This window comes from Talpa occidentalis, unplaced genomic scaffold, assembly GCF_014898055.3.
Source record: "Talpa occidentalis isolate TD23 unplaced genomic scaffold, MPIMG_talOcc4v2.1 talOcc4.12, whole genome shotgun sequence".
In the NCBI taxonomy this organism is placed as follows: Eukaryota; Metazoa; Chordata; class Mammalia; order Eulipotyphla; family Talpidae; genus Talpa; species Talpa occidentalis.
In genome coordinates, this window is record NW_023601212.1 from 82,621,164 (window position 1) to 82,633,299 (window position 12,136).

Below are 12,136 nucleotides of genomic sequence, written 5' to 3' on the forward strand. Positions count from 1 at the left end.
GATGTGCTTCTGCTACCTTCATCTATTCATTTGTTCAGCAGACATTTATTACGCACCTACTTTTTGTCACTAACCATTCAAGATGCTAAAATCTGTGGGTACAGGAAAGCAAGGATTATAACCAATCTGTTTATTAGGATCCTTGCTTTCCAGAATGCAGCAAGTTTGTATTCCAGGAGTGGTCACATATGGGTAATTAAAACAAATAAGAAAAAATCTGACAGTGGTCACTGCCGTGGAGAAGAAAGTAGAGTGACATGAGACCATTGGGTGGAGGAAGGAGACCTGGGTGATAAGAAGGATCCAGGTCCACAGACATCGTGGGAGGACCTTCCTCCGGAAGGCCCGGACCCTCTTCCCAAGGCTGATCCAGATGAGCACGGCAGAACGTGGTGTGGCGCCGGATTGCATGGGTCATGGTGGGTTTCACTCAAAAATGAAGCCAGTGTCCCTCTGGTTAATTGCCACCATCTCAGTGCCTGGGATAAAAAGAAGACGTATTGATCACTCTGACTTCCGGGATCCATAAAAAACACAGACCCTCTAAGAAGAACAGAGAAAATGTTTAAACATAAAAGAGCTTTGAGAGAGGAAACAACCGAAGCATAACGATGAATAATAGATGGAGAGAGAAAAAGAAATGGATTAGCTTTAGGGGACAGTGGAAGCTTGGGCATATGGAGACCGGGGGGGACCCTTGTGGTTTCTGGCAAGGGAACACATTGCTGGGGTGGTAGGAGGAACATCAGGGATGCATTTGGGAGGTGGTGCCCAGAGTATTTGCCCCTGAATTGGATGGGAAGGTGAGGGCCAGAGGCTGGGGCATGAGTGGCATTGCTGTCATCCACATGGTAGCCACCTGTGTCAGGCAGAGAGGAGACCAGCTCAAGGCAGACTTCCCCCCCGTAATAGGTGAACTGTAAAGATTATAGATTCTTTAATGTCTAGGAGGGAAAAATATAACCAACACATCAGATAATATCGGCTCTCCATTTAAAGCCATGATAAAAGTTGCCTTTTAAAATAAGTACATTTGAGTAAATCAGGGAGTTGATTTGAAGATGAAAATTTAAGCACTAGATTTTATTTTATCGCATCTAAGATGCCATTGAGTATAAGATTCATTGTTATTTTATGAAGTGCTAAGAAAGAAAAAATACTTCCAATAAACTATGGGCAATGCTTTTGATCCATCAATTCTGAGCTGCATCCCAAATCAGTGATGTGAAAATAGAGAAGAAAAAGTGTGTCTCACACAATCGATGAACTTTGGTAAATAACAGAAGAGGTGATATGTGAAAGTAGTTTGGAAAAGGGCAAAGAGGGCACAGCACCACATTGATTCAGCGTGGGTGCATTCTGCTGTGTTCTTGTCAGAACCAAATGCCTGCCTGGCGGCAGGTGGCTGGGGCCTGGCTGGGAGAGGGGTGCAAACTGCAGAGGCCAAGACACTTGCCACCACCTTTGCTCCCCCAGCAAGGAGACAAGCCGAGAATTACAGAGAGCTTCCATTGTGTTCATCAGTGTCACACACACTCCTACCTGCATATACACATATGCATACATACCTAGCTGCACATACACACGTACACCCCTGCCTGCACACACACATCGATACACACACGGGTCCCATGAGATATTAACCAGTTAGTGCCATTGAAATGAGAAAGGATTGGTAAAATCCATGGCTCTGATGGACCTACGAGCCCCTTTTTGTCAGACAGTGAGCTTCCCTACATCACCCTAAGTGAGCGATATATTCTGTGGACCAGCATGTCTATGTTCATGGGACTGCAGGGTCTCTTGCACCTCCATGGCGGGCACCCAGGACCCCGCCCCCTGACTGCTTCTCTTGCTCCCCAGGCAAGACTACACAGTAACCATTGCCCTGTGGGCTGCCGCAGTGGGACTTACAAGCTGGTGACACCCCCATCTCCTGGAGCTATTCCTGGAGTGTGACTGCTCTCCCCACCTTCCACTGGGTGGCCTCCCAGGGAGATGACCCTGCATGTCTGGGTGCCAGGCTGTCAGGGAGCAGTTACTCATCCACTTTCACAGGAGTGTGGGCACTTTAGACAGGTTCTGCTCACACTCAGCTCCCCCTGTGCTCCCTATAAACACACCCCCTCCAAGGTCCTGACTCTGTTGGGTGACCTGTACAGCACCTCCGCCACACTAGGTGCATGCTGCACATCCCTGCACGCTCTCCACTGCATGCTGCTTTTTTCCTCAGTTCCCAAACAAAGTGATGGGCTTGGAGCCATTTGCTCTAAGACATTTGCCAGTGCCCTGCAGTTGGAGAATGATGGACAGAGGTAGGCTGAACCCTGGCAATCAGGTTGAAGAGCCAAGTTCTCATCTGCCACCTGATGGAGAGAAACAGAGTGTTTGTGTTTCTGACACTAAATGTGACTGTGAGCGACACAGACACAGAGCCTGAGGAGCAGTTATTAGAGCTGTTCACGCTCCAGGCCACGAGGCTCACATGGGCTTATCACTCTCTCCAGTGACAACAGGTCACTGTCACAACTGGCTCTGCCTCTTTTCACAGGAAACCAGCAGTCACCAGCATTCTCTTTTCGGGCCTCAGGGATACCTGGCTTTCTCGGCCTGGTTGCCCTGGCTTTGTGACAAGCTCATGGGCTTCAATTGGGAGCAGGGGGAGAAGCCCTCGGCTTTGCTGGCTGCTTCACTTCACAGACTATGAGAATGACCAGAACCTCAGGCACAATTCTTCTTTGGGTCTTCCTGATCTAACCCTTTGATGATGAGAAATACATGACCCTGTCACCATCCTCCTCGGGGCTGACAGCCAGCCAACCATCAGGCCTGGCCCCTATGGCCTCCAGTGGAGAGTCACCCCCACCAGACACCCACACAGAATACGAGAGCCAGGCCACCAGGGCCTCCCTGGCCGGGGGGCCACCCAGGATCATGAGCTCAGTTAAATGGTGGTGGTGGGGTCACACAGCAACATACAGATGTGTATAAGAGGCACAGGGTGAGGTTCCAGGCAGATGCTGGCACTAGCTACTTGTAACTTTAAACACTGCTAATGGAGAGGGATCCTGACCCTCCATGTACGCTGCCTGCCCACCTCCCAGGCTCCTCTCAGCAGTTCCACGAGGTGGGCCCATCAACCTCAGAACAAACAGGGAAACTGAGGCCTACAGAGATCAACTGCCCAGCCCAGCCTCACTCAGGAACAAGTAACAGACCTATGATCAATTCCAAACCCCATTCTCGCACTCCCTTCCCGCTGGCCCACTCTGAACATTTCAGTGAGAATCCACACTTGGCCAAATGTGGAGCCAGCAGTGCCACCCAAGGGTCCTCTCTGCTCTTAGTCACGGAGGGCACTTGTCCCTACTGGGGCTGGTGAGGGCAGGGGGAACTTGGAGTTGAATCTCTGACGGTGCTGCCGTGTAACTGAGAAGGCCCTTCACTATGGGATGGAGTGTGGCTGGGAGTGCACAGAAGACAGCAGGGGGCAGGCACCACTCAACCACAGCGCCTGGCCTGCTCCAGCAGCCCCAGTAGCCCAGCCTCCATGCTGGTCTGACTCTCCCAACTGTCCCGGCTTCTCTTGTTGCCCAGAGAAGTTGCAGTATCTACGACCACCCTCAGTGGCACTGCCACTCTGATCATTGTGCTGGAAGCCTTCGGCGTAAGGCCCTTGGAATGGGGCCTCTTGGAGAAGCCCCATCCTTATCCCCTTCACTGTTGAATCCGAGATTTGCATCAGAGAGCCGTAGGTCATAAACAGGTCGCTTGAGTGATTGGCAGTACTTTCAGATGCCTCATAGAACCCATACACTTCCCAGAATGATGATTGCAGAGGTAGTGAAAACATCAGGCCTTTTTGTTTGGAGCCAGAATTCCATTAACTGTAGTAATTCTGATTCCTTTGTGAAGATTGCCAGAGATAGGCCCATATGTGTATTTGAGTGTCACAAAGATAGAAAAGAATTGTTGTAAAACAATGCTCTCTCATGACTGACTCTAGGGCCTTTTCCATGGCTCCTCACCCAGGCATGGGCAGTATCTGGGACAAGCTTCTGACTAAGATGCACCTGTCCCAGTCAAAGGAATGGGGACCACAGTGCTGATGCAGTGTCGTGCCACTCACAGTTGGAAAACTGTCCTGGCACACCTGCATGCTGAGGCGGGGCCCACATCTGTCCCTGGCTGGCCCCTTGGTCATGGCGGGGCGCCCCAGCCCTCTGCCCACAGTACCAAGCCACATGGAACACTCACTGAACCATGTTCCTGGGAATCTGATTTAATGGTAGAGCTATTTTTATGTTGTAAACTATGTTTTAAAAGGTAGTATTTTATGTGATTGCACCCCGAGGCTTTATAGTGCAGGGCATGATTTAAAAATCAACTAAATAAATAAGATTCTGACACAGTCGAGTATCGCAGGAAGGCCAGACTGGCTCTCCCTCCGGGTGGGAGAGAATCCACAAGATCTTTGTGTGCTTGGTTTTGCTCTGGAGAGAGGGAAACCACTTTGTAACAAAGAAAGGGTAGACTACCCAGAATAACTTTCTATTCAGCCAGACGCTGTCTGTTTGCTGATGACCCACAATGTGTGCACAAACGGTCACCCTGGAAGCCCCTGTCTTGAGCAATGTGAGGAGAGGGTCGGGCTGTCTGGGCAGAAGTGGCCCTGTTTCTCTACATTGGAGGAAAACTCAAATTTAGAGAATGCTCAAAAGCAGTCAAAGAATTCTTTAAAGGAGAATAATTTAGCTGAATAAATGCCATGGCATGAAAATAGTGAACCAACTAAAAGATATTTTGGAGACCAGTAAGATTAGGGAAATTTGCTTTGATGACTTTGAAAGGCGAATGCATTTTATAAAAAGGGAGTTTTGTTCTGCTCTAGGTTTGAAGACACCAAATAGCCGTGCCCCTTGGCGCCCAGGGCAGGCTGACCCCATCCCTGATGGGGATGGCGAGCAGCTGGGCCCAAGGGCACCAGGGGCAGCTCTTCTGAACAACATGGAAAACAACTTTTGCTCACTAAGTCTTGGAATGCCTCATCCTTACACTGTCCTCCAGGAAGCCATGAGCCGGATGTCAGTGCACTGGAAGCACTGAAGAAATCCCGCTGCAAGGACCTTATTTAACTTTGTTCTTGTTTAATGTATCGCCTTCAAACTTAGCTCGCCAAAGAACCCCATTTTCCCTCCTAGAAAATGCTGTTTGTGTGATTTTCACTATGTATCTTCTTCCCAAAAATGTTAAATCTTGGTTTTCTAATTATACTTAATACAACCAGCAGCATTTTTGCTTCATTTGCATATTTATGAGTGAAAACTTTGTCTCTATGTTGTCATATTCTCTAAATCTAGTCATTGATATATGTGATGACAAATGTTCCTCCATCCTTGCTTCAGGATGCAGGGAAGAAGTTGTTAGGTGTTGCTGAGGCCTTTGAGCTATACTTGGCAAATCAGTCTTGCTGGGGACCCCTTGAGGGGACTCCCACCTTTTAGCTAAAGTGAAAAATCTTTTTCCATTTCTCCTCTCCCCCTATAACTAAGTCAGGAAGCTTTTGGTCATCAATACAAGCGACACGGAGCTTTCTTCATTTGAGGACTCCTTCCAGCATGTCATCAGGGGGCTGACCGAGAGTCGGGGGACCAGGCCCTCCTGCAGTATGCACTGCCTGGGCCTGGCTCTCCCCGCTCATGTAATTAGTGAGCCCAGGGGGCCGCCTTCCCCCACTGTGTTGTGAGGTTTGCTTCATTCTTTGTCAGCACTCACTTATCAAGCTTAAACTCTAATTACACTTATCTGTGCTGAAAATTGTCTATTATCACCACTTAAGCGCCTCCTAATTGTAAGAAATAGTTCCTGTGCCAAGTGTAGGCCAGATTTCCTTGTTATCGCAGTGGGATGGACAGTGCTGATTGCTCTTCTAAACATATTCTTGTCTCTGCTTTTGGTGGTTCTAGGGGTTAGCAAGGTGGTGACAGTGGATGTGAAAGGGAATTGGCAGCGCTGGCTAAAGGTGCGGGATCTCACCAAAGGAGTGACCTATTTCTTCCGTGTGCAAGCGCGGACCATTACCTACGGGCCTGAGCTGCAAGCGAATGTCACCGCCGGGCCAGCCGAGGGTAAGCCAACACCACTGTCAGACAGCTCCCACCAGTCGCAACTGGAGCCTCTCTCCTCGCACTCCATCCAGCTCAGGATTCGCCTACCTTCCCTATGACGTGGTAGTGGCCAGCTCGAGCAGGCACGAACACGGGAATATTGTGGCCATGAGGATGTCTTCAAGAGCTTGTGTTAATGTGAACTTCTGCAGTGGATTTGTTAACTAGAGAGGAAAAATTCTTAAGTGTTAAGCCTATAAGGTTTTTGTTTTCTGGGGGAATAAAAGAAAGTTATTGAATTCAATCTCTGAAATAAGATATCGAGAAAATGTGCTTTTCACATCATGAAGAACAGCCATGTGGTTTCCCCCAAATGAGTCTGGCCTTTACTAAGGAGAGAGTGGCAGAATCAAGGCCAGGGAGCTCCTGTTGTTGCCAGGCATCTGACATGCATCAGCTCTTCCCATCTCAGGTCAAGCCCACGAGGCCAGTGTCAGCCTCCCCATATACAAATTGTACTGAACAAGGCTAAGCCGCCTGCCTGGGGATTCAGACTTAGAACCCCGCCCCACCCCCCAAAGCAAGTGTCACCCCTGTTTTCTTTTTCTGCCCAGGTTCTCCAGGCTCCCCTAGAGATGTCCTGGTCACCAAATCTGCCTCTGAACTGACCCTGCAGTGGACAGAGGGCAACGCCGGCCGGGCACCTACCACGGGCTACGTCATAGAGGCCAGGCCCTCAGGTAAGGGTGGTGGCCCACTGGCACCTGCTCCTCAGCCCAGGAGCGAGGACCTAGAGACACTTGAGGCTTTTTCAACCCACCGGTGAGATCCGAGGGTGTTTTCACCAAAGGCTCTGAATGTTCGTTCACAGCCTGGACTGAAAGAGTCACGCCCATGTCAGATTGCTGTGAAGATCCCCATTAATAGTAAGGCTGACACATCTGCTTCATCTTTATGGCTTCTGAAGATGAGGCCCGAGATCATTTCCCACCTACCACCCTAAGAGGGTCCCCCCCTCCAGCCTTCCTCTGATCAACTATAATAACAAAGGATGGACATTATTGAAAAATGAATTTCTAATGGGTTGGGTCTGATATTACTGCTTGAAGCTAGAGCCTGTCACCAAACGCAGACAACACAGCATAGTCACTCTGACCTTCAGATGGTTTCACAGTTAATCATGAATATCTGAGCATGGAAGTGCACCTTGTGCTAGGGATATATTCAGAGAGAGAACCACCAGCACCCCATCCCCACCCCACCCCTTCAGCTGATGGGCGCCAGTGCTGAGAATCATTTTAGTTTAATATTTACAGAAGCTATTAGACCAGGAGGAACAATTCCCAAAGTTGCATACATCACTGTCAGAGACATCCCTCCTCCCCCTCCAGATTGCTTTTGAAAGATTACGAGTCATAACTGCCTTGTAGAAACTTCTATGGGGAAACCGCACACATGACAAATATATGTACACATATTTAAAAACAATATAAAAATTCTTTGGCTTAGGAACTCCACAAGTCCAGCCTGAGGGATCTTGATAGTTTCTGTTGAGCAAAGCATTCAGTCTGTTCTGTGAAGGGAGTCAGGTCAATGTAGAACCCGGGCCTTTGTGGTCAGTCACCTCTGAAAGCAGATGGTACTAGAATACAATCCTTGGCTCTCTACTGATGACATTTGACTCAAGAACACTTTCAGAGATTGACAAGGACGGTGAGGTCTGAGCCCAGACCAAGGACCTGCAGAGCTGCCCTGGCCTGCAGGAAACAACCCAGTTTTCTCCCCCAATCCAGGGAAGGCATTTATTACATGACTTACTTTACAAACTCCTCAGGTCTACCAAGTTTATGGTAGAATTCAGGAGATCCCTGAGCTTTGAAGCGAAAAACACATTTTTATTTTCACAGACCTTAGTATTTCCTTACTTCTAAATGTAGGTGTATCAGTCAGCGAGGGCTGCTGTAAAAGTAGCATGGGCTGGGTGGCTTAAATATCAGAAATTTTCTGTCTCACAGTTCTGCAGGCTAGAAGTCTAAGATCAGGGTGAAGGTGGGGTTCATTCTCTACAAGGTGATGAGGGACGATCTGTGCCAGGCCTCTCCCCTGGCTTCTGGTGCTTTGCTGGCCATCTTCTAGAAGCATCACCCCAATCTCTAACTCCACGTTCACTTGACTTTCCCCCTGTGTGTCTGAGTCCGGATTTCCCCCTTTTTATTAAAACACCAATCAGATTGGTTTAGGGTCCACCCAAATGGCCTCATCTAAACTAATTACATCTGTAAAGACCCTGTTTCCAAATAAGGCGACGTTCTGCGATATCTCAAGATGTCTCAGCTATGTTCAGTCTAGTGCACCAATACATCTTGGAGACAAGCATTTTCATGTCAGAGATCAGCCTGCGGGGAATGTAACACATCACCAGCCAGACACGGGTGCATGGGCTCAGAATCTTAACACTAGTGAACACATTTCAGCACTTTCCAAGAAATGATAAGGTATTGATTCTCAGGCTTGCCTGGGGAGCTATTTAATCTCTCCTCAGTTACCATGTGCGCATCCATCCTCCATAATGAAGGAGACAGGGCACCTATTGGTTAGAAGAGTAGCTGGAGGGAGCTGGCAAGGTGGTGTGAATAAGAACTAATTGGATGTCATGTCAGCGAGGGTTTCACACTGAGCTTCGCACCTCTGAGGACCTACCTTGCCCAAACTTAGAAGCCTTCTGAGTCAGCCGGAGTTCTGAGCTTAGCAGTCAGGACCAAACATGAAAAATGACCCCAGGGGACTTAGACGTGACAAGAAACTGACCTGGAATGAGCTGTCTTTTTCAGTGATCCCTAAAGATTTTGCTTTCACCTCCATTTTGCTACTCAAACTGGAAAGCAGGCTGCCAACGATTTCCCCTTTCAGATTGTTAACTGAATCAGGACAGGCAGCTGGACTCACGGTCTTGCTGTTGCGAGTCGAGAAAGGCACCCCCTCCCTTCTGTGACGAAGGCCGGCAGCAACTCAGAGTCAAATGAAATGCTTTTATGGATTGTCAATATTTAAACACCTTGCCAGTACCTTAGGGCTTTGGATCTCAGCTGTCATCTATTACAGGCCTCATTACACAAAACATTAACTGCTGTATCATCTCATTTTCTCCACCGAAGCTCCCTGGCAAGACTTTCTCCAGGCATGGGAGTGGTTTTCTGGGGAGAGCTTGGTTTTGGTGTATGGGTCCTGCTTTTTGTTAGAAGGAGTCGTTCTCCATAGGGAAAAGCCACACTAGGTCAGCCCCACCACTGGGTGTCTGGGAACGCTGAGTACATCGTGTTGGGTGGCCCCAGCTGTCCACTCAGCCTGACTCTTTCCCACCCAGCCAAGAGGCAAGAAGCTCATCAGCTTGGTGGTTGTGTGGCCAGCAGGCTTGGGCAGCCAGGCAGATGGCCACTGAGCCTCTCGCTCTTCTGCTTCCTCATTTTAACCCCCTCAAACTCTACTGAATAGCCCCATGGCTGCCCTAACGTCCACTTGCAGAACTGAACAGCAGCTAATGAAATTAGCATCGGGCTCAAACACAGATTCCCTCTTTCTTCTGGAGAAGGGAGGGCCAGTGCGTGTGGGCCCAAGGACATCACATTAGGCCCCTGGGGACGGCCTTGCCCAGGATTCATTTCTCTGGCTGGGCGTACGTTTCCTCTAGATCGGTGTTGCAAAGCTCCCTGGAAGGCAGTAGAAACTGTGCAGTGGGCATATGCAGATGATTTATTTACACAAATTATCCCAAGGCATTTTACTGTGTAGATCACGAAGCCTAATTTACATATTTACACAATAGACTAGAATGGCACTAAAGGAACTATAAATATATTTTCCTCTCCAAAGCAGCCATGAAATACATATTTAGGATGTATCCAGTGCAAGCAGACATTGTATTGCTTTTTTCACAAGTCATGTATTTAGCCTGGAGATGAGAGCTGGTTAGACTGGGCACAGGCCCCTGCCCCTGCCAGGATGCTGCTCCCTCTTCTTGTAGTGCTGCTGGGAGCCTCCCAGGCCCCTCCCCATTCATTTTGTTCATTTTGGGGCTTTGGCCATGGGAGTTTTCAATTGAACAAAGATGAAAATCAGTATTTTTCCAAATCAGTATTTTTCTGTTTAAAATCCACAGAAGTCCCCAAGTCAGCAAATTCAGCAGGAGGGCTGCAGCTGCAGCGCCAACTCGGGCCCTGCCCTGCCACTCGCTTCTTGTCTCTCTCCTAACCACAGTTGTTGACAGCCTGTCAGTTTTGCATCCCGTCTCTTTCTGGGGTCAGTGCCCATCACAGGCATCCTTTGCATTTAGACACTCTTCTCCTTTTCTCTCCTGTATTAAGCAAGGATCAGATAAAGGGTAATTTTTTATCACATACAGTTGTGTTTAAGCCCCGCCTGTTTCAGTTACATTTCTAACCCAGATTGACCATTTATACAAAGAGAGATGGCAGTGTTGAAGAAACAGACAACTGACAGGAGTCCGTTTGCTCAGCGCTGCAGGCTGACAGTCAAGTTGTTGGTTGTGTGAGTTAGTGGAACCAGAAATCTCAGGCTGTGAATGACAGTTTCATTTGGCATGGAGACCCTGTTTAACTGTCCATGAAATCAGACTTTTGTACTGGCGTGGCATCTGCCCTAATACCTGCAGCACACAGTCGGGTCTGGGTGTTCGGGGATAGATTAAGCAATGAACCCTCAGATGTGCCTGAGCTGGGTTCCCTCTAAATTCCAAAAGGAGGTGATTGTGTTTCCAGGTTTATTAGGACACTGTCTGGAACAGATGTGCCTCCTCCCACGTGGGTGGGGGAGATGCTAGCACAGTTAAAACTGACTCATTTTGTTTGCTAGGAGTAAGTACTGTACAACATCATAACCTACTTTAACGGAAAAGGTTTCTTTCTTCAGTGATCTTCAATATTAGCCACTCCCCCACCTTTTTCTGAGTAGACAAATAATGCAATAAAGACAGCAAAGACAAAGAGATTGTATCCTTTAAAGGAAAACTATCTCTCCTGAGGCTGAGAGGATTTTAGGCATGTGATCAGAGTGTGGTAACAAATAGGAATAGTTTACAAAGTTTATCCCTCAGCAGGTTCCCTGCCTGCGTCCTGTGCAGTGGCATTTTCCCAACAATTTTTCAGTAAGGAGAGTGCGCAAGGACAGTAGGGGCCCAGCAGACATGTGACTGGGTTCACTCTGTTGCCACATACCCCTGTCCCCACAGACATCAAGACCAGGAAGCCTGAGAGCTGACATTGACCCCCAGGAAGTTCAAAGCCCTGGCCCCAACAGGGACAGTCATCAGTCATCCGGGCACCTGCTGTCTGGCATAAGGCATTAAAGGATATCTCAGGGCAATCATGGGTTTTTCCAGGATGGCCACCAGGAACTCCTTTGGGGTAAGGGAATGCTAGCTTGGTGTCTGCTCAGTTTCCCAGCAGTGAGCCTTACCTGAGGTCCGAGAGCTGGCTGAAACAAAGGCTCAGAGCTGCCTTTAAAAAATACAAAGGCCACTCTCCTCTCAAGTGTTGATTGAGATGGAAACCCAGGCGCTAGGGATTATCCTGGCGCGTGGAAATCAGCTGCAAAAATCTCATTATGGTTAATAGTTCTGTAATGTTATTTTTCCCCCCTAATTTGTAGAGATACTTTTCTCCATCATTGATTTATTGAGATATTTAACAGCATAATACAAATGAGAAAAACAATCCACAGTGGAGCAACAGAGTGGACGCTTTAACAGCTGCCAGCTTTTTCCTACCCACTCATGACCATGATATAAATGTTAGTGTGGATAAATAGCCCAGTGAATTGTAAGTGAGATCTAAAATGCTGAATGTGCTGATTTTAGAAAGGGAGAATTAGGCAGAATAAAAATGTGAACATTTTCTTCTGTTAATTCAGAAGGAAATTCTCTTGGTATGATCCCCACCCCCACCTCAACACTTTTCAATGTAAATGAATTGCTAAATAAATCGTTTTATGTTGAGATTCTGTATCAATATTTT

The 12,136-nt window shown here is 48.0% G+C and overlaps 1 protein-coding gene across 3 annotated transcripts in view; it reads left to right on the forward strand.

The window, feature by feature from the left end:
* The window catches only part of SDK1 (sidekick cell adhesion molecule 1), a 714,488-nt gene that overhangs the window by 678,481 nt on the left and 23,871 nt on the right, over window positions 1-12,136 (forward strand). For all 3 annotated transcript variants that reach the window (XR_008551224.1, XM_054693671.1, XM_054693672.1), the window contains exons 39-40: window positions 5,967-6,128; window positions 6,722-6,847. Coding sequence is in view for 2 of the 3 variants with exons in the window: in XM_054693671.1 (XP_054549646.1) it covers window positions 5,967-6,128; window positions 6,722-6,847 (288 nt within the window). In the remaining variant the exon portion in view is untranslated. The remainder of the gene's footprint in view (window positions 1-5,966; window positions 6,129-6,721; window positions 6,848-12,136) is intronic.